A 23,953-nucleotide genomic window follows, 5' to 3' on the forward strand; every position below is an offset into this window, starting at 1 on the left:
GTGAAATGTGCTTCTGCGTTTAACCTGTTCAATGGTAAGCACCAAAAGAAACCCTGATTGACCAGGTAAGTGATGCCAATTCTCACAGGACAATACATAGAGGCACATTGAATGCTCAATTTCAAGCATGTGCACACCAGTCCAAGTGATCTACAATAACGGTTTTGACTGGGGGATGCGTGCAAATGTCACACTTGAAAGTGCAAAATCAAAAATGAACAGAAACATTGATTTCACCAAAAGTTTTATTTTTTGATTTACATGTGGATGCTTCACTTCTGGCTGGACTCGGACTTGGATGTGGATTGACGCAGGGAGGAGAGGCGACGTCTCTTTTTGATCTGCTCTTGACGCTTCTCTTTGGCCTCCTGCAGACACACAAAAAAGAAATCAGTATGGTTAATTTCCCCTTCATCCACACGGACTGAAAAACACTGTCTAAACTTCCCGTCTGGTTTACTTCAGTATATGCTTAAAACCGTGTCTATGCTAAAAATCCTAACGTTTACATAGCAAAACCACCACCAAAGTCTCTACAATCAGAGCATGCAAACACATGGAAAATCTTGTGAGAACAGAAACAATGTTAACAGAAGTTAACATTGTGTTGTGCAGCAATTAATTTAAATTGAACTTGTTCAGGATAACATTTACATTAAATGAAGACAAGTTGTTACTAAATGCCAAAATTGCCCCTGGTATTTCAAAGACTACCTCCAACAGAATTGTATTCAATTACAAGGGGTGAGGAAGCGCAGCACAGTTACAACCAGACTGTTTTAAGAGTTAAGTTGTATCCGGTTAGCAGCTCCACAGTTTCTATAGCACCACACTGTCCCCCCTTTGAGGCTACGGGAGAGCCAGAAAAGGTCTACTGGGGTGCTGAACTAACCAATGGCAGTTTCTTACCGGTGAGGTTTACAAGAAATGAAATACAATATCAAAGACAAGCCTAAGCAAGAGTGGACCGCATTTAAACCAAAAAAAAAAAACACAACACAGCCCTGGTGTTACTAGTCAGTACTGAGTGAGTCATTTGTGGCCACTATTGGGCTCATTTAGGCATTACAGCATGATTCCATTTTGGCACTATATAAAAGGGCCTTCTATACCAGGTAATTTGCTGGTATACTGAAATCATTTTAGAATATAATTTCCATTGTTCACCAATCTCCCAATACCCAGAGCGCTAGAGCAAATTACCTCCCCTCATTGAATCTACAGCCTCCAAAGCCACTAGTAATTCTGTCGGGCTGTAAGCTAGACAGCCACGGCCCACTGACAACAACTGCCACTGGCCTGCCTTTAGGTCCATACAAGATGTCTGGTGTACTCATTAGATTAACTCTTCCTTCCAATAGTTCACGAAGCTACAACCACTCATTAGGAAACCACAAATCACACCTGACCTGCTATTTACCTAAACTTAAAGTAATTACGCATTACTACTTTACTAAGTTGAATAGCTAGGGTTAATTACACAGCAGTACTTGACTAAGTTCAATAGCTGGTTAGCCCTATGGTTATTTAACTCCAAACAACCATACCTTCATCCTCTTGGCCAGCAGCTTGGCATAGTCTGCAGCCTCGTCCTTGTTCTTCAGGGTGCGCTGTCTCTTGAGTGCAATGCGGCGGCGCTTGTGCTGCAGCACGCGGGGGGTCACCAGGCGCTGGATCTTGGGGGCCTTGGTCCTGGGCTTCTTACCTAAGTAGACCAAGTAAGATTTAGGGACCAGAAATGACCCCAAAAAAGGAGTACATGCATACGCACATGAAGCCACTGTTCCTTTAGACACCAACAGTAAAGGCTCACAAGCCAAACTGCAGTTACACACACTGCTTTGTTAGATAGACAGATGCCTTGAAAACACTATGGTTGGGATCAAAGTGGCTTGACATCTACAACAGTGAGATCTGCCATCCTAAAGCCCAGGTGAGGAGCAGAAACAATGTTTACAGAAGTAAACATTGTGTTGTCCAGCAATTACTTTAAATTGAACTTGTTCAGGATAACGTTTACATTATATGAAGACAAGTTGTTAGTAAATGCCAAAATTGCCCCAGGTACTCCAACAGACTTATATTCAGATTACAAGGGGTGAGGAAGCGCGGCACAGTTACAACCAGACTGTTTTAAGAGTTAAGTTGTATCCGGTTAGCAGCTCCACAGTTTCTATAGCACCACACTGTCCCCCCTTTGAGGCTACGGGAGAGCCAGAAAAGGTCTACTGGGGTGCTGAACTAACCAATGGCAGTTTCTTACCTGTGAGGTTTACAAGAAATGAAATACAATATCAAAGCCTAAGCAAGAGTGGACTGGATTTTAACCCAAAAAGTAGTTAACTAAATTTTAATCCAACATGAAAATGTAGAAGCCCTCAGGGTGCCTGTACAGCTCCACTGCTTGGTGCAAAGTTAACTCATCAGCTAATTAATTAACATACCCTAGCATCTGCCAAATGTAAAGGTAGAGCTAGGATATAGCTATAGAGATAGGTACTAGCAAGGATAGCCAACTGGCATGAGTCGTCGCATATTTTAGTCTGGGGTTTGTATCTAATACATTAACAGAATTTGGTATGTGGAAGGGGCTCATCACTTCTCCCTCCCACTCTTTGTTCTTCCCCGTCATAAATGACTGACATCCGATTTATGATGGTAAACTAAAAGCTCAGCCCCACTTAACTAATGAATTATAACACTTCATTTCACTGTAAAATGATAAGCTTTGCAGGTGTGTGGCTTCAGGTAGCACTTTAGAATTAGGTTTTATGCATGATGGTTTATCATGGAACCTTCACATGGTATAATAGGTCTTAGGGAAAGTAATTTCAGTTGGCCTAAACTGGAATGGTTCAGAAAGATAGCAATTCACCTAAAACGTATAGTTTAAGACGCGCAGTCACAGGGCCACCATAACTGTCTCTAAGCAGCAGGAAAGTATATTAAAATCCATTGAATGTAATGCTGGCATTAGGTGAGCAGAGGACATGTACGTGTAGATAGTGGTGGAAGTGAAACATGCGAGCCTTACCCTCCTTAGTCAGGGGTCTTCTGACCACATACTGTCTGACATCATCCTCCTTGGACAGGTTGAAGAGCTTGCGGATCTTGCTGGCCCTTTTGGGTCCAAGACGGCGGGGCACGGTGCTGTCGGTCAGGCCTGGGATCTCGTTCTCACCTGTGGAAAAGAGTAGGGTCAACTAAGCAGTTTCCAGGAATATACAAGAAATATTTAACCATTACTGTTGATGTGATCTTAAGCGTGGATATAAGTAAAGGCTAACTAGAATGACCAGTGGGCCAACTCACACCAATAGCAACTGCAGGAGGGATTCAGACATCACACATATTAAAAGAGTATACTAGCGAATAGGAATGAGAGAGCAATTCAGTACAACCAGCGCCAGAGACAGGCTCAGGTCGTTATCCGTTAGCAGCTCCACAGTTTATATGGCACCACACGTCCCCCCTTAGAGACTACAGAACAGTCAGAAAGGGTCTACTGGCGGTGCAGAGTTGCTTTTCTACAGGTTACAATTTCAGATCCATCCACCACATTCTCCCAATTCAATCTAACTGCAAACATAAGGTCAATTCACTTTCAGTGCATAACCATGAAGACTGATCATTCAAATACCAGCTCTGTTCATGGCCACACAAATGACAAGCGGTCCCTCACGCAGACACCCATTGTTCAGCAACAAGAGGACAAAGCGAGGACACCGCCACTGGCATACCTTTCCTGACGATGACCAGATTGAGCACACTGAGGTTGGCGTCCACAATGCATCCGCGGACAGACTTGCGTTTGCGCTCGCCAGTACGACGAGGGCGGTAGCAGGAGTGTCCCTTGCTGAGCAGGAGACGCACACGGCCAGTGGTCAGCACACCCTGCTTCATGGGAAAGCCCTGCTTGTCGTTTCCACCGCTGATGCGCACAACATAGCCCTGCAAAGGGGGGAAAGTACAGATGAAGCTTTAAAATATAATTATATTTGGATGGGGTCCTGAAAGCCCCAAATGCTTGGATATGGTAGAAAATGAACAATTCTGGTACACGGCAAGTTTACCTATACAGCACAGCTCATACACAGACGCAATTCAGTGTGCTTTACATAAAAAGAGCAAAATGAACATCCAAAGGAAACAAGACAGACATGAAGTGAGACATGGATGAATCCCAACTGATCCATAAATCATTAGCCTTCAATTTAACTCCTTTTGTTTGGCAACCTTGAAGGCAAAATTACCACCCATTTGAATTTTAAGCCACATACTAAAACCATTGGTACATGGTAGGGAATCAAACAAAATGACTGTGCAGGAGTTTACGAAGCAGCCGGCGACAGAGTTTCTGGGGGTCACAGCTGTCAGTCATCTTACCTTCCATTCATCTCCCAAGGGGTCGGCAGGTACCTCAGTAGCCATACGCTTCTCATAGAAGGTACGCAGCTTGCGCTCATCGTCAACTTCGATAAGCTTCTGGCAGCCCGTGGCCGGAAATGAAATATTCAGCTAGAGGAGAGGAGGGACATGTTAAAAACAGCTAGCATTAAAGACATGTCTATATTAATAAAGTTTTCATTTTTTGCAAGAGAATATGCAGACTCCAATACTGCTGCCAACATCTGATGAGTTTACCTAACAGTAAGCGTGGAGTGATGAGTTCTGGTCAAACGGCCGGTGTGAAACATGACCCAAACTTGGCCCTATATCTCTTACGGAAGCACATTTAATAATTTTCAATTTTAACACTAGAGCTCGTATCGGGCGATGTGTGATGCCACGTTCGCTGCAGTCAACCTAACGTTGCAAACTCTACTGCTGGACTACAGCGCACTACATCCCTCAAACCCAACGAGACGCATAACTGGCGTGGACTCGGCGAACGATATCCAAAACCTTGGCTTTCGACGCAGTATTTCGTTTACTACCAAGCATGTCACGAACGACAATGTTGATTAGCTGGACGGCTAACCGAACGCCTAGTTAGCTAGCTAGCTAGCCAACTTACTGACGCTACTTGTATGCCGACAACCTAGCAAACAAACTTTCGACCTGTTAGCACGGCAGTGTCTATGCTTTTGAATCAGCAGTTCAACCTGACAAGAAAACACTACAGAATCGTTTTTCCGAACGAACACATTCGTATACAGCGCTATTCTCAGTCAGGCTCACTAGGCTGAGCTGCACATTTTCATTCCAGTAGGCGGCCATGTTTCTAGCGTAGCTACTATAGCGAAAAGTTCACAACACAATCTATGCTCATCGGAACGATTTCAAATGTGAACCGCAACAAATCCGCTTAAAACAAAACGATCAATATCCATTGTAAAGGCACACGAAGGTATTATATGAAATAAAAACGCAATAAGCTTGTAAGTTCATATCTTCAATGTCCTTACCTTCATTTTGGGGACTGAATAGGCTGAGGTCCGCCACGGAAAAGAGACCGGATATCCTGCTCTTAGTCTCACATAGACATTACAAACTCTCGCGAGAGGAGTGCTCCGGTGTACCAGTGATAATTGTATTACCAACATGTCTGCTTAGCCTCTTGCTGTCACATTGTAGAGTAGAATAAGGGTAGAGTAGTAACTAACCAAGATCATTTGTGAATACATGTTCAATTTTAGAGTTGTGGAGAAATGTTCCCAACTATAAGGTCAACTGAAAATGATAACTTTTTAAGAAGCACATACTTAAAACTCTTTAAAGTTTTCTGAGTTTTAAGGAAACATAAAGGGTAAGTAAGGCGAAAGTAAGAACACTCATACTTCAAGCTGTCAAGAGATGGGTAACACAAGCTAATGAGATTATAAGATCACAGTAGTGGCTGTAAAATTTGGCCTGCAGAAGGCTAACATTAGATTAGATTACTTCCTGCCATTTTTATGTAATACCAGAAAAGTCTGTATTAAAAGTTATGGAATCTGTCTATTTGCTTTCTGTTTTTAACAGTTCCTTGTCAAATGGTTGTGTCCCTGATTTCAGCGTAGGAGGCTCTATTTCTCTGTAAACTATGTCTAAAATGTGTTCTGTTAAATACAGTGTCACAGGGGTCGGTGTTGGGACCAATTTTTTTTTTTTTATAAATGCTTCCTCTTGAACACATTATTCATAGCCATGATGTCTCTTTTCATTGTTACACTGATGATACGCAGATATATCTGCCAGTTAGATCATCAGATCCGAGGCTCTGGGACAATCTGCCTTGTGTCTCTTCCTTTAAGTCCCTGCTTAAAACACACCTTTATCCTAATTTTGCTTGGGTTTTAATTTCCTTTGAGTTGTCTTTTTTTTTTGCCTTAAATAGGTGTATAGTATTGGTGTGAGGGACCGAGGCAGCCACCCCATGTTCTTTTGGGATGTGGGCGACGGGACTTGGTGGTGAAGAACGTGCAGGCGATGGTGGCTTCTTATATACAAAAATATTTTCTTTATTTAAAAGGGGGAATCTCTGGTATCAGCCCCACACAGGTGCCCCCAAAATAAACAAACATAAATCACAAAGACAAACAGACGCAAAGTGCTACATTTAACTCGGCACAATTCTAACAATGGACATTTCACTAGGCACAATTATCTATGCACATTTCAATTAGGCACAATTATCTATGCACATTCCACTGGGCACACAAACTGGGCAGACAGTGTTCACGCATCTAAACGCTGTCCTTCACTTCACCTCACAACAAGTGTTTTCTATGCTCATGCTCTGTCAATGCTCTGTCAATGCTTTCTCCAAGCTCTCTCAAACCTTGCATGAGGCACTCTTTAAATAGGCCGGCCACTTGGCTAAATTGGTCCAATTAGCTCCACTTGGAGCTTTCATGGACAGAAAGTTCAGGCCTGCCAGAAGTTCCGGATGACGCAATGGATGACGTTCAGATCAGCTGTTTTGCTTTTTCACGTGAATGATGTATAATCTTCATGGCACACCGAACATTACTATGGAATTACGGCGATAAATACGATAAACATGATCAAATAATTTAATATCACTGATTCTGTTTATTTAAAGCTCGCTTTGGATGTCTGGAACTTACTTTTGTATTCCATCAGTTAGCTGCACTCTTGGCACGCAGGTATAGCTAGGTGCTACTGCTAACTAGAGGTGGGGAATTGCTACGTGCCTTCTCAACTTGTAATACAGCAATTAAATATCACCGCGGTTGTTTTGAGATACTTTGTGATGTTTCTTATTAACCAAGCAGTACAAATGCATATGAAAAGTAATTGAAGTAGTGCTAAACAATGTTCAAATACAGCTAGCTTTAACCGTCTCTGCTCTGGATCTTCCAGAAGTAATAACAATTTAGCTTTCTGTTCACAACAACCTTTAAGAACCACGTCGGTATTTCATGAAAAATGTATCTATCCAATCGGGAAAAAATGGTATCGTGAACATTGTTTAGCACTACTTCAATTACTTTTCATATGCATTTGTACTGCCGGGCTAATAAGAAACATCACGAAGTATCTCAAAACAACCGCGGTGATATTCAATTGCTGTATTACAAGTTGAAAAGGCATCACAAAGTATCTCAAAATAACCGCTGTGATATTTAATTGCTGTATTACAAGTTGAGAAGGCACGTAGCAAGTCCCCACCTCTAGTTAGCAGTAGCACCTAGCTATGAAGATTCTAGCTATATAATTCACGTGAAAAAGCAAAACAGCTGATCATAACGTCATCCGTTGCGTCATCCGGAACTTTTCTGTCCATGACAGAGCCAATCACTGTCGTGGGGGAGCCCGGACCCAGCCATTGTTGTGGGGGAGCCCGGACCCAACCATTGTGGCGGGGGAGCCCATCTTAAAAAAAATTATATATATATTTTTTTTTAAGATCACGTTTTTAATCGCGAACGTTGCGGTTAGAAAATCGCGTTCTATCATATCGCGTTTAAATCGCAAATGCAATTAATCGTTCAGCCCTAGTCTCAGGTGTTGTTATCAAGTGGTTGAAATCATACTTACAAGACAGGAGCTTTTTTGTTGCAGTTGGCAACTGCACCTCAACACCTACGTCCCTGACCTGTGGAGTCCCCCAGGGCTCAATTTTGGGTCCACTTCTATTCAACCTTTATATGCTCCCACTTGGACAAATCTTAAAGAATAATTTGATCTCCTATCATAACTATGCTGATGACACCCAAATTTACTTAGCTTTGACACCTAATGACTATGGTCCCCTTGAATCTCTTTGTGATTGTATTGAGCAAATTAACCACTGGATGTCTCAGAACTTTCTCCAGCTAAACAAAGACAAAACTGAAGTAATAGTTTTTGGTAAAAAGGAGGAAAGATGTAAGATTGCCACCCTTCTTAACAAAAAAGGACTTAAAGCAAAGGATACTGTCAGAAATCTTGGTGTCCTCTTAGACAGTGATCTAAATTTTAACAGCCACATGAAAGCAATTACTAAATCTGCGTTCTACAATCTCAAAAACATTGCCAAATTTAGGGATTTTATGTCAAAAGATGACTTGGAAAAACTAATTCATGCCTTTATCTCCAGTAGGGTTGATTACTGCAATGGGCTGTTCACAGGCCTTCCCAAAAAAAACCTTAAACAGCTTCAAATGATACAAAATGCAGCAGCCAGAATTCTTACAAAAACAAAAAGAACTGACCACATAACCTCTATACTGAAATACCTGCACTGGCTCCAAGTAAGTTACAGGATTGACTTTAAAGCACTGCTGCTTGTTTTCAAGTCACTTAATGGGATAGGGCCAAAGTATCTATCTGACATGTTTCAGCAGTACGTACCACTCAGATCTCTCAGATCGCAGCATAAATTTCTATTAGTAAAACCCACTGTCCAAACTAAACAGGGTGAAGCAGCACTCAGCCACTTTGCGGTTCACCTCTGGAACCAACTTCCAGAAGACATTAAAAACGCTCCAACTACTTTCAGTTTTAAATCTAGACTAAAGACCAAACTTTTCTCAGATGCCTTCTGCTAACTGGCCACGAACAGTTCCTTTGAAGTATTATTGCTTATTGTAGTAGACTAGTGATTGTTATTATTCTTTTTATGCTTTTATTTCCTATATTTTACTATTTTTATGCCTTAATGTTCTCATGCTTTTATTTTCTATAATTTACTGTTTTTTATGATCATGCACTGACCTTTTGCTTTTTTTTTTTTAATGTGAAGCACATTGTTGTGCATGTATGTGAAGCACATTGAATGACCACGGTGTATGAATTGTGCTATATAAATAAAATTGCCTTGCCTTGCCTTTAGAAACATGGATTAAAAAATGAACCAAATAATTCTATTTTTTACTCATCCCTATGGATTTTCCTTTTCTCTTGCAAAAATGTTTAAACTGCCCATACAAAATGATGAGGGTCATTCTCACAATATACCACAACGGCGTGAATAATGACATTCGTCGTAATAACTTAAAATGGAATCAACGGAAGTCAATGGACAACGTAAACCTAAGAATAGCCGAGTCCAAAGAAATAAGTGACGGTTTACGCGTGCGGCATATGTTGTCATTGGTAAATCAAATATCCAAATGTCAGTTTTAGGCAGTCTGTGAGTTAACCAAAAGCACTTTGACAGTATGCAACTGTTGTTATAGTCGAATGTGGATACATATAGTTATGGCCAGATACAAAGGGAAGTTGGGGTGTAATTGTTAACTAAAATGATGAATGGCAAAGCTAGCTGTTAGAATGTGTTAGCAAATAATGCGGTAGCTACTGTCGTTTTCTAAGGCACTGGCAAATATCATAACGTTACTGCACAGCCTACTGATTTATCCACATTCGACTATAACAGAAGTTGCACAGTGTCAAAATACTTTTATAGATGTTTGGATATCTGGCAGTGACAAAATGTTTGCTGTGCATACGGAGTGTCAAGATCTCACATTCTTACTGCTGTTGCCGAACGTCTTAATTGCCTTAATCTACTTTGTGTGCGGTTTTAAAGGTTTTTTTTAGGCTTTTAAATGTTTTCCCCTCCGATGTGGGTGGAACTAAATGTGTGGTGTTGGAAACGCCTGTCCTTCGCATTAAGGTCATGATTTCATAATTTAAGATGTCATAATAGGAATTCTTAAATCAATGACGTCTGAACGGAGTCATAGTATTGCACTAAATCTGATTATTGAGAGGTCCTTGACATTTTCGTTTTGTAAATTAGATTATCAGATGTTAAAATGAAATGACTTTTCATCTTTTGTGTACACTGGAGTTGGATAAAGGAAAGTCCAATGAAGAGCCACTACTCATGCCAGATCTGTAACGTTACTTGCGGGTAAGATTTAAGTAGCTTCCCCAACACTGGTTTCTATCCTGAAATGGAAGAAGGCTTAGGCTTAACTTTAGCTCATCACATGAAGCACATCATGAAATCGTCTGACACAGTAGATCCACAGAGGAGCCCAACTCAGGGATTCATGTCAGGGTTAGAATCTATGATTAATTAAGAAGTAGCCTAATATAGCTTTCATGGCATTAACTGGATCTTAATTAAGTGTTAAGTGCTCTTCTTCATGTTCCTTACTAGTGATGCAATAAATACATCTCAGTTTGATACTAGCTAAAAAGCTGCTTTAAAACGAGAATATGTTTCAGAATGTGACATGTTTGTTGCACACTTCTGAAAAATTATACGCACAGAGAATTTTGCTAAATAAAGCCCAGTTTAGCCTCACTCCACTGGCATCCAGTATGTTTATGAAATAATTTGAAGGTTTTGCCAGTTACCTACAAAGCATTGTCTTGACTGGCTCCAGATTATATTTGAGAGCTTTGCACCCCATCAAGGTCTGCTGGCTGTTCCAAAGTCCAGACAAAAATCTAAGTGTGACTGCTCTTTTGCAGTTTTGTACCCAAATTCTAGAGCATCCTTTCCCATAGTGTTAGATGTGCTTTTTCTCTGGGTCTTTTAGAATGTAGTTTTTAAACACTCTTGCCTTTCCAGATGCCTGATAGCATATTTGATTGGTTCATTGGTTTAGCCTTTGTCCAAGTGATTCTTACTTTATTCATACTTTTATTATTGTGTTAATTCTATTTTCTATTTGTCATTATTCATTCAGATGTAATTGTATTTGATTATACCTGTGTATGTATGTATGTATGTGTTTATGTGTTTATGTGTATCACCTTTATCCTCCTGAGGTCTGTACATCCAGTTTACTGAAGTACAAGCTGCATCTGTTTTATGTATCAACAAAGAAGTAAAGAGTCATTCTAACACCTCTCTCCCCGTAGTGGACACCGTAGTCCCACGGTGCCTAGCGTTTTCCCTGCATCCTGCTCCACAGATGCAGTGTGCCACCTCACTGAGTACAGGGACAAGTTCCACCCCCATGGCACCACTGCCAAACGAAACTCCAAAAAGATCTGTCCTGAGTATGAACCTTTGGAGGGGGAAATGTCAGCAAACAGCACCTTCCAGTGAGTTCATGGCCCTACAAAATTCATGCTTTCACAGTGAATTTAAACCTTTTAAAATGTACTTTTTTTTTAATTGGAATGTGTCATTCTGGTAGGATCTACATGCTGGAATGAACTGAGTTTGCTTGCCAATCCTACATATATTTATTTAACATGTGAGAAGCACCACTCAGGATCTTTTCAATGTATAGGCAATGTCATGTGCCTCAGTGCCATCAATCATTTGTCCTGAAGTAATTACATAACAGAGCTTTCAGTGCAGTTTTCTTCTTGAGTACATTGATAGCATATAGCCTATATGCTGTGTTCCAGGTCAGACTATGTTGCTCATCCAGTACAACAGAGATCACCCAAACCCATCAAAGCATATACCGCACCAACAGGACCGATGCTCCTGAAAACCACATACATGAATGACTTCAGAATGTACCCTGTCCACAAGAACACTGTCCACAAGAACACACAGGTTGAGGAATACAAGGCACCCACCAGAAAGATGGATACCCTGTCTGAATATAATGGTGAGTATCACTGCCAAACAAACAAAAAAGTGTAATCCACTGTAAACAAATGTTTTTGTTCTGAACAAGACAATCACTCAATACAATCCCTTTAAATGACAAAAAATATAATGACTCAAGTTCATATGGGTTTTTATGGGTTTTTATTTAAAAATCTGAGATGTTTGGAGATTTCAAAAACAAAAACATTTAACATTTCAACAGCAAATGCAAAAGCAAAACCAAATGAATTTCTATTCAGTGCATTTATTGGGGCCACACCGCTACTACATCACAGTTAACGAAATCAAGGGAAATATTGGATGCTGTCATGTGTTGCAGGAGCTGATATCTGACCTTGCAATCCCTACCATGCAATTAAATGTGTATTTGCTCTCTTCCTGAAGATGTATATCGTGCCATGGAACCCCAGCCACAGAAGTCCTACAAGACTATTGACAACCTTAAAGTGAATGAGGGGATACTTGACATGACCACAACTTCCCAAGTTGCCTACTGCTTAAAGACTGAGCCTAGCACACGTAAGAGCTTCAAACCTGAACAGAAGCTGAAGGAGTCTGCCCTTCCATTTGAGGGCAAAAGTGTCTATCGCCAGATGTACATCCCACACCCGGTTCAAAGGGAGTCCCGAAAGCCAAAGATCCCCTACAGACCCAGCAGTGCCCCGTTCCAAGCCATTTCTACCCATCAACAAGACTACAAGGGTGACAGATCCTCAGCTGTTCAGTCCTGCAAAGTCAAGGCCACTTGGGAGCCCAGGTCGACGCCTTTTGAAGGGGAAAGTGAGTTTCAGGATAAATTCCAGGCGTGGCCCGTCAGACCTGCCACCAGTGCTCGCAAAGCAGCACAGTACTCCCAACCAGAGGGCGACGTAGAGCTCACATCCCTGGCTCACAATGACTTCAGGGGAGCTCCAGGCTGTCCAGCAATATCAGCACGACCAATTATTAAAGCCTGGAGCAAGGGGAAGCCCTTTGAGGCTCGCTCCACAACACAAGACCATTTCAGGGCCTGGGAGGGAGCAAAGAGAAGCAAGTCCATGAAGTCTACACCCACACGTCTACCTTTGTCTTCCTTTGAGGGCACCACCACCTTCCGTGCAGAATTCACACCAAAGAAAGCAGAGCACATCACTAGTTTTAAGCCAGTCCAGAGGATCCTGAGCCAGGGTGCTATGGAGTCTGAAACAATCTACCGCAGCACCTTTAAGAAGTATGAGGTCCACCCTTGCCCTGCATGTTTGAGTCACCGGTCAGAGGGCCAAGTTTTGTCTTTGGGTAAGAATGGGTACATCCGGTGCTAAAATGTCTCACCAGAAGAATCCAAGGTCATCTCTCATCCATCAGCTGCCAGTGTTGCTAAATCCTGCCACCCCAGTCCGATCTGCTGGTCTGTACAGGCAAAATAATTAATAGATGCAATATGAGAAAATCCTGTTTAAATGCCTCATTGACTTTGTGTGGCTTTGAGACTATGTTTCTTTCACTGCAAATAAATCTATATAAAATGCAGGCATTGATTCTGTGCTGTATTTAATAGCCTCCAAAAAGAGGTTGCTGTGCTAACAATTCCAAATCACTGCTTGTTTATTAATACAATGCTGATGATATTTTTGAAGTGTCAACAGAAGCATGCCTTGAACTTGAATTTGCCATGAACCTACGGTATACAGGTTCCCCTTCTTCTGTCGAGCAGCACAGTGAAGGCACGCATAATATACACAAACATGTAATACATCTTATCAGTGGCCATCTGTTCAATATAAACGTTTAAATTATGCTTGTGTGGCTCCACTGAAGTAACAGTGATTGAGAAATGTACGGTGTGCCGATAAGCATAAGTCTAAATCTACACCGACCTTCAGGAATGACTCCAGACCACTGAGTATGCAATACCAAGCGTTATAACCATAACCATAGAAAATGTCGTCTTTAGGTTTTAAAATGATTTTGCCGTGCAAGAGGCTGCACTGATACGACTCATTCAACACCATATAATGCAACATTGCCCCAATATGACGCTGGTGTAGATGCCATGTGTCTGGCAAGTTAACACAGTCCTTTCCACAAATGAAAAATACCATTCCACACTGAAGGAGGCTGAGTTTAGCGGTCTACGCAAAACGCTAAACACTAGAACACGTGTATTGGGCGGTCACAGCCATGCAGCGTTCACGTGTCTGGGTATCAACAGAAGGCAGGACCGCTGTCTTGCGCATCACTCGGCTACCGATACTGCGACGACTCGTTACGATGTCCCTTGATTTTGAAACGACGGAGTAAGTTTATCTTAAATATTAACTGTGTTTGTCGATGTTGAAAGGCTGACAACATACATGTAATTCTTCACGAATTTCCACTTACTTTAAATAGTATGCATGCTCAGATATAGTTGCAGTGTTTCAGAGTTCTGCGCTACTGAATCAACAGCCTTTCCCTAGAAGGCGGCGTAATGCTTTTTAGTGGAAGACCTGAGCTATGCAATATCTGACTCATAGCTGGTGACTTCGATTGATTTATTAATGCAGTCTCCAATGAAAGACAACAAAACTTTATCTATTATTGTGTTATTTTTCATTTGTAGAGAGCAGTTCAGCTGACATTATTCAAATAATAATAGCCTTCACGATTCTTATTCTTGTTGGTTTTTGTTGGTATCATTTTTATGATAAAGCTCAGTATCGTGGGTCGGTTTAACTTGTTGGCCTTCATCAGCGTCGTCCGTCTGATCATGCAATACCTGAAAGAGAACAACTTGCACCGCACGCTGGCTACACTGCAGGAGGAGAGTACCGTGTATCTCCACACAGTGGATAGCATTGATAGCTTCACCTCAGACATAAACAACGGCCACTGGGACGCCGTATTACTGGCTATCCAGGATCTCAAGCTACCCTGCAAAATTCTCAATGACTTGTATGAGCAGGTAAAAGGTCACCACATAATGTAAAATTATTGCTTTGAGTCTTTTGAAATATATTGATAATGCTGTAGTGGTTGATGTGATGTTGTATTGATGGACAATAATGTTGAGTCTGTATTCCACCTTTAAGAACCAGCCTTTGTGAATTATTCTACAGGTGGTTTTGGAACTCATTGAGCTGAGAGAGTTTGGAGCAGCCCGGTCGTTGCTGCGGCAAACTGATCCCATGATTTACCTGAAACAGACAGAGCCAGAACGGTATATCAACCTGGAGAACCTTTTAACACGTCCCTTTTTTGACCCCCGGGAGGTGAGAGTGGGGAAACATAATTTTTCTTGCAGTCAGTCAAAATACAGCTTCACTAATGGGAGAAATCAAGTGTATTTGCACGAGCGCATGAGTTGGTGCTGCATTGTGAAACAGGGGCCTGTTGAGATTAGTGCCCTCTTTGTCCTTTTAGGCCTACCCAGATGGCAGTAACAAGGAGAAGAGGAGGATGGCAGTTGCCCAGGCTTTGGCAGCTGAGGTCAGCGTGGTGCCTCCCTCGCGTCTCTTGGGACTTCTTGCACAGGTGTGAGTATGTCTTCACCTTCACAAGTTTCACAGTGTGAAAGTCAGTAGTAAAATAGGGAGGATATTACTAGACATTCAAACCTTTAGTCAGCTCCATCCGGATTGTCAAAGTATTTTTCAGACAGTAAATCAATTGATAAATCAGAGATAAATAAATAGTTCCAAAGCCACCTGATTAGGTAATGTTTTCAAATAGAATTTTTATAACTGAAACAGTATGCTAAATGCTTCTGTTATTTTGGACAATAACTTTGACCATAAACAACATAGAACGGATGGCCATTTCTAATACCCCTGATTATGTACTGCTCCAACTTGCGCCTCTTTTCTGTCATCCCTCACTGTCTTACCAACCCTTCCTCTCTCCTGTCTGGTTAACCCACAGTCGTCTTGACTGATTAATGTAAATAAAAAGCACCCCTTGGAGTTGATTTTAGATGAACTGAGTCAGTTGTTTATCTCTTCCCTTTCCTCCCCTTTCGTCTTTTCTCGTCTCTTCTGTTCTCCATTCTCTTCCAGTCTATGAAATGGCAGCAGAATCAGAACGTGCTGCATCCTGAGATGACTATTGACGTGACACAGAGCACTGCAACCATGAAGGACACGGAGGAGGAGCGTTTCCCCACACAGCTCATTTGCCACATTCAGGTAACTCTCCCAACGCCAGACAGCCCGCTGAGTCATTCTCAGGCTGGATGTCTGCTTCAAGCACAGAGCATAGACAGCTTCTGCAGTCTGCAGGGTGAACTGTAATATCTTAACCAGGAAGTGCTTCATAGGTATTACTGTCAGAGATTATAAGCAAAGAGTTTAAGACTATGCAAATGTTTTTCAGTTTGATACATCGTCTTTGTGGCAGCAGCCCCTGTGTGCGGAGTCCTTTCTTTCACCATGCCACTGCAAGGTTTCAGAGACATTAGTACAAGTGCAAACTCATGCACATAGGTAGACGCAGCTATCTACACAATTCATGCATGCATATAAATGCTCTCCCATACACACACACTCACTCTCTCTCTCTCTCTCTCTCTCTCTCTCTCTCTCTCTCTCTCTCTCTCTCTCTCTCACACACACACAAACACACACACACCACACATACACAGAAATATAATTGCTTTACAGCTTCTCTGGCTGCCACCACCAGTAATGGCTTTTCCTGATGGATTTCCCTGCTTGCCCTTCACGCAGAGCTCAGAGCTAAGGGAGTGCCAGAGAGCCAGCCCATCTGTTCCTCAAATCTTATCACCTTTGCTATGCATCATCACCTAAGGACACAGCTTACAGTGCCTCTGTGCCGTGTTTATTTTACAGTGTCTGGCAGGTCACAAAGTGAAAGTTTCCGAACTTTGCCTGTTGATGTTTTATGTTTTGAAGTTATGACAGTCAATCCTCTCTGTTTCCTGGGACTGTATGTGTGTGTGTGTGTGTTGTAGTTTGGACAAAAGTCCCATGTGGAGTGTGCACGGTTCTCTCCTGAAGGTCAGTATCTCATCACTGGGTCCGCTGATGGCTTCATTGAGGTGTGGAACTTCACTACTGGAAAGATCCGGAAGGTATAATGGATCTGAAGACTCACTGATACCTATTTTAGCTGTTTTTCAGTAGTAGATAGTAGTAGCAGTAGTAGAGTAGTTGTAGATGTGAGTATATAGAAACACTTTTGGTTACTCTAACATGACATTCTGATAACCCCAACATATAAACCTAAGAGAATCTTCACAGGCAACGTGGTTAGAAATTGTTGAGAAAATCTACTACATTTGGTGTTTGTTAATCTTCTTTGTAGTATGTAGTTACTATTGCATGTCTGAGGTATCATATATGGGTCAGGCCACCACAGTGACCTCAAGCACTTCATGTGTCTCCCTTTTACAGTAGCCAAAAGGAGGCTGTTGAGCCTGACACACAACATACAGTTCTAAATCTTACATGAAACAGCTTTACAAACGTTGTTTGCACTTCAGTTAATGTAAGCACAGACTTTTTCAGACCACCCCCCCCCAGTACTAGTATAATAGTATTGTAGTGATATATGAGTGTGTGCCCAGTACTAGTATAATAGTATGGTAGTGATATATGCGTGTGTGCTCGTATGTTTCCAGTACTAGTGTAATACAGTACAGTTTGTCAATGTGCATGTGCTCCTCAGGATCTTAAGTATCAGGCCCAGGACAACTTCATGAAGATGGAGGATGCAGTTTTGTGTTTGGCCTTCAGTCAAGATTCTGAGATGTTAGCGTCTGGGTCACAAGATGGCAAGATCAAGGTCGAACTGTACTTTAACCTATGTGTCAAATTATACTTTGTATGAGTTTTGAAATGTGTGAGTTGTCAAACATAATGTGTAAAAATACATTATGATGTATTGACACTCCTCATTGTGTCCCTAGTGTGTTCTCTGAACACACAATGATTACAGTATTTGTGGTGTTAGCCCTTTTTAATAAGGCTCTGAACACACAATGTTCAGCTGAGATCAGTGATGTGGCTCATTGTAGTGTGTTCAGTCTTTTTAAGTTGAATAAACTCTGATATGTACATTCCAAAAGGTGCAAAATGCTTGATTACCGATTGCATACTGCATTCATATGTACTGTTGCTTAACAGAGTATAGCATTTGACTTATTTCAACTGGCTCTGATTTCTTTGGGTGTGATATGTGACTGCAGGTGTGGAGAGTTCAGAGTGGCCAGTGTCTGCGCAGGTTTGAGCACGCTCACAGCAAAGGAGTTACATGTCTCAACTTCTGCAAGGACAGCAACCAACTACTGAGTGCTTCCTTTGACCAGACCATCAGGTTAAAGACAGACTGTTGTTTCTCTCTCTCTTTCTGTTTTTTTTTCTCTTTCAATTTAGCTTAAGAACCCTCACTGAAACGGCAAGAGAAAAACATAAACATAAACTCTCTCAGTCCTTGTTCTATAGCTCTCAATCTATCGCTGTGTCACTGTCTGTTTCACCTGCATATCCATGTACTGCACATTTCTTTTCAAACACACTGCAGCCGTACCGTGATTACTGGTGTGTGACCACTTAGTGAAGTCCAGGTCTTGTGTGGCGTAACTAATGTTCCATCGCACAGTGAACTCTACGGTGCAGAGGTGTGACATGGAATGGATATATTGATTTGAATAAAGGATGTCATGGTTGCTGGAGAAAAGAGTTCTCTTGGGGTAGTGCAAACAACTTAGTAACAAATGTGAATAATCTATTGAAAGACTTAAGTTTAATTACCCTTAGCTAATGACCTAACCAGCACAGGCAGACTGTTACTCACTGCTGAAGATTTTAGGGATGTCACTCATCAAACTCAAGGTTATTCTAAATACTATTGAAATGCCTAATGTACACAAACCCTTACCAGACTATGTAGAAAGACAAATTAAATCAACAAGTTCAGGATTAGAACTGAAGGTCATTCGACTTCCATTATGAGAGAAAACTCATTTAAAATTGAAATTGGTCACACACTAGACCGAAGACTGCAGCATCATCATTCCCCCTCACTTTTACCCCTGTCCTCTCAGGAGTGTTTCTGCGAGGCGTGCACTGTGTGTGGGAGGAAGCGTGCCGAGACACGTGCACCACCAGTGGATAATGACTCTGGTCTTCCTATCTGCGCCTGCATGCCAGCGCAGTGCCAGCTGTTTGCGCCATGCCAGGCAGCTCACAAAAGAGGCAGCACTGGGGTTATTATTGACAAATAGGAACTCCTCCACACTCAATCAAAGCCAGCCAGAGCGTGGTAGGACACGTGAAGCTTTTGCTGCTGCTGGCTTCATGTGCAGTCAGTTGCTTTGGAATTTCATTCTGGCACTGCAGGTTGTATTTACTGATGCACTGCTCTGTGTTTAGAGGCGATTTATTTCTCAGTAGGCTTGTTGTTGTTTTTTTTCACGACAATTACCCTAAGCAGGTATTCCTTTCATGTTCATGATCTCATGTGAGACTAGGGAGATTGCCGTGGTACATTTTGATTGGTTAAGTGGGAGTAGCTCCAAAGCAGTGGTCAATCAAGCGTCAAGATAGGAACAGTATAATTAAGCTGCCAAGGCAATTTGCTGGTATTAATTATACAGTATATTTGGTCACAGTTGGTCTGTTTCAGCAGTTTATTTTGGGATGACTAAACTCAGTGGGTGGATAATAGATAGAGCATGTCGCTATAGCAACCATCCAACTCACTTATTATTTTGCTTTATATGTGCATATGCTATCTTTGACTGCATGCCATCAATACAAGATATTTTGTGATACTGTCAACATTTATATGAGACCCTCTGATGTATGGCACTGTGTATTCTTCATAAAGGATTAATTTGATGAAATCGGGCAAGACACTGAAGGAGTTCAGGGGCCACACATCCTTTGTCAGTGAAGCAACATATACAAAAGATGGTCTTCACATCATCAGTGCATCCTCAGACGGCATCATCAAGGTACAGAGGCCGCTCAGCTCAGCTCAGCTCAGCTCAACAGTCTGAGCGCTTTAGACTCTGCACCCTTTGTGCTCCGCTTCACTTGAAGTCAGCTCTTTGGAGTGAAATGGACGATACATGACCATGAGTTTAAGTCAGTAATACTTCCTCTCCGCAGATCTGGAATGTGAAGACTTGCGAATGCACCAGCACATTTAAATCGCCCGGCTCGTCAGCAGGAGTAGATGTCATGGTCAACAACATGTTCCTGCTGCCCAAGAACCCGGAGCAGTTTGTGGTGTGCAACCGTTCGAGCACCGTGGTGATCATGAACATGAATGGACAGGTGAGAGCCACAGGGACTGTAGAGTTAAAGGTCTGACACCAGGATTAAAATAACTTAAATCAAATGAATGTTTTATAGAGGTGACAGGTGTGGTTCTATTTAATGATTTCACAGTGACTGTCAGCACCCTTGGGAGAACAGAGAATCAGAAGATTAAATATTTAGCAGGCAGCAGTGCTGCTAGTATTTTTTTTTAAACTTTAGTTTCAGATTTAACATAGCCGTACCATTTCCAGGATAAATATCTACTCTATCATGTGTGTTGTAAAAATTTATTAATGATATCATATTTGTGGTAGGTTCTTGGGTCAGTTGAAAGACAATGTGCTTCTGTTGCACAGAGTAGTGTGGGTGTTTAGATTCCCTAGACAGACCTCCCACAGCAAAAACACTTCAGACCAAGTCATCTTTTTCTCCCCTCTCCCATTCCTCTGCTTCTCCCTCCCATCCCTCCCTCCAGATTGTGAGGAGTTTTAGCTCGGGGAAGACAGAAGGCGGGGACTTTATGTGCTGCACGTTGTCTCCGCAAGGCGAGTGGATCTACTGTGTGGGTGAGGACCTGGTGCTGTACTGCTTCAGCACGCTTACCGGCAGGCTGGAGAAAAGTCTTACGGTACGCTGGAGCCCCTGCACACACACACTGGCACTCCACCGCTCACCTCCTGGATCACTTTGCTCTCAGATAGATAGGAATGCGATTTGAATACATTTGAATAATTGTATTCATTCATTTAAATGAGTCAGAAATCGTGAGCATTCACACAAGGCTGCTTCTCTGAGATGAAGGTTACAGTGCATTAGAAAGATTTGCTTGTAGTTTTCATTTAATTGTGATTTTGTGTGTGTGTGTGTGTGTGTGTGTGGTGAAGCAGTGTCTTGCCAGTTACAGTGGTCCTGTTTTACTTGGGGAGCAGCCTTTAGCATGGGTCTAATCTATGTGTGTTTGTGTGTCTCCACAGGTTCATGATAAAGATGTGATCGGCATAACGCATCACCCTCAGAAGAACATAATTGCTACCTACAGTGAGGATGGCTTACTGAAACTCTGGAAGCCTTAAACTGCTGTGTAGAGTTATTTGGAGAGTGAACCCAGTTCATACATTTTGGTTAGTGTTCTCAGTCCTCGACCTTGAGAACCTCTGTGTATTCATGCCGATATTCCTGCCATATTTCGGCAAATGGGTTTCTGAGAGGTCAAAGCATCACTCAAAGTTAGAGAAATATTTTCTCCCCAAAACAGCTAGCTCGTGTAGGGGCCTTTGTGGTCCAGGTCTGAGCACCAAGATGATGTAGAACTGGGCTGGGCTGTCTTGACGGAGTGAAGGCCAAATGTGTGGACAGGTTTTCACTTGGATCACTAAAATGACTGGGTAATAGCTCATAGCTTGGGACTTCTTTCACTCCAGAAATCTTCATCCCGACTCTTTCTGTTGCTACAGACCCATACTGTACTGGTTTTCTTTCATGTGACTAAATAATGTCATATATCAAATCTCTGAATTTTAATGTAAGAAACACAATTGACTAGTAAAAGGGTTTCCAAAATACTGTCTGTACCCGCACTATGCATGCTGACTTCTACTGTGATGAGTCTGCCCTTTACTAAGACAACCTGTGTGTTTTAACACTTGACCTCATGAAGTTAGCTAGCATGCCACATCTGCACTGCATGGGTAGCACCAACTGTATATGTGCCATATAACTCTTTACAGTTCTGTAGTATATTTAAGGTGATGTTGCCTGTGTTTTTGTGTGTACTGAATAGTTTTAGCCAGTTGATGTTAAAGTGTATCACTTCATTTAAATATGATATTTAAAAAATGAATTTGGTTGCCTTTTGCTGACAGGTTTCAGTGAGAGTACGTTTTCAAATGAATATTTCAACTGCTAGTTGTTCTATGTTTGGGCCAGTTCTGTGTTTTACAGGCAGTATGGCTATGGCTGACGGTGATTTCATGGGATCTTTAAGGGCATTTCCATGCATTTGCAAATGTCATTGTCCTGCCAAATATGACTGAATATGAATATGCTGAGTTAATTCACATGCTCTGAGAGTATACACTTGGCATGTACATCATTTTAACAGATAACTTTGTATATGCCAATACATTTGGGTATTGTTTCAGTGGTGTACTCCCTTTAAATAGGCACCATGTAAAGCATTGTGTCTGTTGTAAGACCACCATGGGGAGTAGTTGGCATCGCACTTTAGATTTTATGTTTGAATCTCTGGATCACTGAGTGGAAATGAAAAGGACACGCCAAGGTCTCAGGTTTACCATACTGTAAAAAGTCCACGGTTCAATAAAGGCTTGAAGCTAAGTAACTATTTGGCACATTTCCCTATGTTTCCTCATAAGCATATGCAGTGGAACTGTTTGCTGATACACAGCCTCAAATGGAAGGTAGGAATTACCACCAAATACTGTTTCAAATATGAACAGAGGTTGATTTAATTATAAATAAAAAACATATAAATGCATAACTTATTGGTCCTAATAGAACTGACTAACATGTACACATACCATAGACATGACAGACACTTTTTTTTAGAATAAAAAAAAAACAAAGATCAAGTCAGCCCTACATTTAAAGTGTCAGTATGTTTAGTAAGAAGCCACTTTACAAAGTGTCCCCTCATTCTCTTGATTTGAAAGACATTGGTGCAATGAGCATCCTAAAATTGTGACCACAAGCAGTAAGGCTTCAGTGCAGGCACACCGAATTAATTGAGGTCATCGTCCAAATTATGTCAGTTCCTATAAATATCAGAATTTTTATACCTGGCAATTAATAAAAAGGAGCAGTGCACAAGGCCTGCCATGTCACGGAATTTGGAAATTAGAAATGCGTTTGCATCTATTGTGAAAACTACTGTTGGCAACAGACCATGTTGTGCATTATTTGTGAAACCTAATCAATGAATTCACATTTGAAATGTTAAACCATGTGCAAACACATGCAACATTTTGAAGCCTGCAAAACCATCACTGTCCGACTGAAGAACTCTTCTGTGATTTGAACTTCACTGACATTTAACAAACACATATAGGCACCAAGTCATTATCTGAAAGACAATTGCAAGTGGAGCACTGACATCAAGGTATTTGACATCCAAAAGCAGATATTTTATGGCTATTAAAAACATCAGCAGCCTTATGAACGTTTGCACAAGAATATCTTTTCTGGGATGGCCACTTGTTTGAGCTGAGTGGAGAAGTCGGAATGATTTGTTTGCTTCTGACATCGGTCATACTGATAATTGTTCAAGCACAACCATTTCATACAAGTGACATTCAGTCTGTTAATTTAGGTAAATACTAATCTCATTGCTATGAGATAAAAGAAGAGAGGATGCAATTCTCAAAATGGAACACAACTGGATAATTATTATTTTTCAACATTTCATTGTTGTGTTACTGGTACAACAACAAAGCATAAAAGCATAATTAAGCAGCCTTATGGATGCATTATGGGCAAATCACAGTGACCGTATGTGGAACTGTTCACAACTCCTTCTCACTTCTAAGAAGGCCTTTGCCAGTCCAGTGTCATAAAATCAGTATTGTCCATCAGTTCAGTCCCTCACACAAAAAAAACATCTGACTTGATTTGGCAGGCTGCACTGAGCCCTCTGCATCAAAGGGAATTGGCATGTTAGGGTTTAAAAAAATGTGGTGGTGGGGGTAGAGTTGGCACACCTTCCAGCTCGTACCACTCATGATACCCATGGAGG

General features: G+C 41.6%; 3 protein-coding genes across 5 annotated transcripts; 2 read left to right on the top strand and 1 right to left on the bottom strand.

Moving 5' to 3' along the window:
- Positions 1 to 227: 227 nt before the first annotated feature.
- On the bottom strand, positions 228 to 5,516 carry rps6 (ribosomal protein S6). The gene is made up of 6 exons (XM_012831831.3): positions 5,409 to 5,516; positions 4,387 to 4,518; positions 3,741 to 3,951; positions 3,035 to 3,181; positions 1,548 to 1,705; positions 228 to 368 (listed from the first exon to the last, which is right to left on the bottom strand). Exons 1-6 carry the CDS (start codon positions 5,412 to 5,414, stop codon positions 273 to 275), a joined length of 750 nt encoding a protein of 249 aa, XP_012687285.1. The 5' UTR covers positions 5,415 to 5,516; the 3' UTR covers positions 228 to 272.
- Positions 5,517 to 9,510: 3,994 nt separating this feature from the next.
- On the top strand, positions 9,511 to 13,570 carry LOC116218314 (stabilizer of axonemal microtubules 2-like). 2 transcript variants are annotated; one of them, XM_031559318.2, is made up of 5 exons: positions 9,511 to 9,525; positions 10,226 to 10,288; positions 11,251 to 11,436; positions 11,749 to 11,957; positions 12,344 to 13,570. In XM_031559318.2, exons 2-5 carry the CDS (start codon positions 10,245 to 10,247, stop codon positions 13,258 to 13,260), a joined length of 1,356 nt encoding a protein of 451 aa, XP_031415178.1. In that variant the 5' UTR covers positions 9,511 to 9,525; positions 10,226 to 10,244; the 3' UTR covers positions 13,261 to 13,570. The 2 variants fall into 2 exon arrangements, with proteins under 2 accessions (XP_031415178.1, XP_031415179.1); XM_031559319.2 differs by lacking the exon at positions 9,511 to 9,525 and having other exon boundaries at positions 9,937 to 10,288.
- A 460-nt stretch (positions 13,571 to 14,030) lies between these two features.
- LOC105903909 (SMU1 DNA replication regulator and spliceosomal factor) lies at positions 14,031 to 22,543 on the top strand. 2 transcript variants are annotated; one of them, XM_031559316.2, is made up of 12 exons: positions 14,031 to 14,235; positions 14,672 to 14,882; positions 15,037 to 15,189; positions 15,341 to 15,451; positions 15,973 to 16,101; positions 16,887 to 17,006; positions 17,603 to 17,719; positions 18,123 to 18,250; positions 19,766 to 19,892; positions 20,050 to 20,217; positions 20,678 to 20,830; positions 21,177 to 22,543. In XM_031559316.2, exons 1-12 carry the CDS (start codon positions 14,120 to 14,122, stop codon positions 21,273 to 21,275), a joined length of 1,632 nt encoding a protein of 543 aa, XP_031415176.1. In that variant the 5' UTR covers positions 14,031 to 14,119; the 3' UTR covers positions 21,276 to 22,543. The 2 variants fall into 2 exon arrangements, with proteins under 2 accessions (XP_031415176.1, XP_031415177.1); XM_031559317.2 differs by having other exon boundaries at positions 14,067 to 14,235; positions 14,631 to 14,882.
- Positions 22,544 to 23,953: the final 1,410 nt, after the last annotated feature.

This window comes from Clupea harengus, chromosome 22 (genome assembly GCF_900700415.2).
Source record: "Clupea harengus chromosome 22, Ch_v2.0.2, whole genome shotgun sequence".
Classification (NCBI taxonomy): domain Eukaryota; kingdom Metazoa; phylum Chordata; class Actinopteri; order Clupeiformes; family Clupeidae; genus Clupea; species Clupea harengus.

Coding starts and splice junctions, on each gene's coding strand:
- rps6 (XM_012831831.3), bottom strand. Junction 3,182..3,740: donor TCTGGTCATCGTCAGGAAAG/GTATGCCAGTGG, acceptor TCTTTTCCACAG/GTGAGAACGAGATCCCAGGC. Junction 369..1,547: donor TGCTGGCCAAGAGGATGAAG/GTATGGTTGTTT, acceptor GTGTGTCTGCAG/GAGGCCAAAGAGAAGCGTCA.
- LOC116218314 (XM_031559318.2), top strand. CDS start 10,245: ATGAAGAGCCACTACTCATGCCAGATCTGTAACGTTACTTGCGG. Junction 10,289..11,250: donor ATCTGTAACGTTACTTGCGG/GTAAGATTTAAG, acceptor CTCTCCCCGTAG/TGGACACCGTAGTCCCACGG. Junction 11,437..11,748: donor TCAGCAAACAGCACCTTCCA/GTGAGTTCATGG, acceptor GCTGTGTTCCAG/GTCAGACTATGTTGCTCATC.
- LOC105903909 (XM_031559316.2), top strand. CDS start 14,120: ATGCAGCGTTCACGTGTCTGGGTATCAACAGAAGGCAGGACCGCTGTC. Junction 17,007..17,602: donor CTACTGGAAAGATCCGGAAG/GTATAATGGATC, acceptor TGTGCTCCTCAG/GATCTTAAGTATCAGGCCCA. Junction 18,251..19,765: donor TCCTTTGACCAGACCATCAG/GTTAAAGACAGA, acceptor TTCTTCATAAAG/GATTAATTTGATGAAATCGG.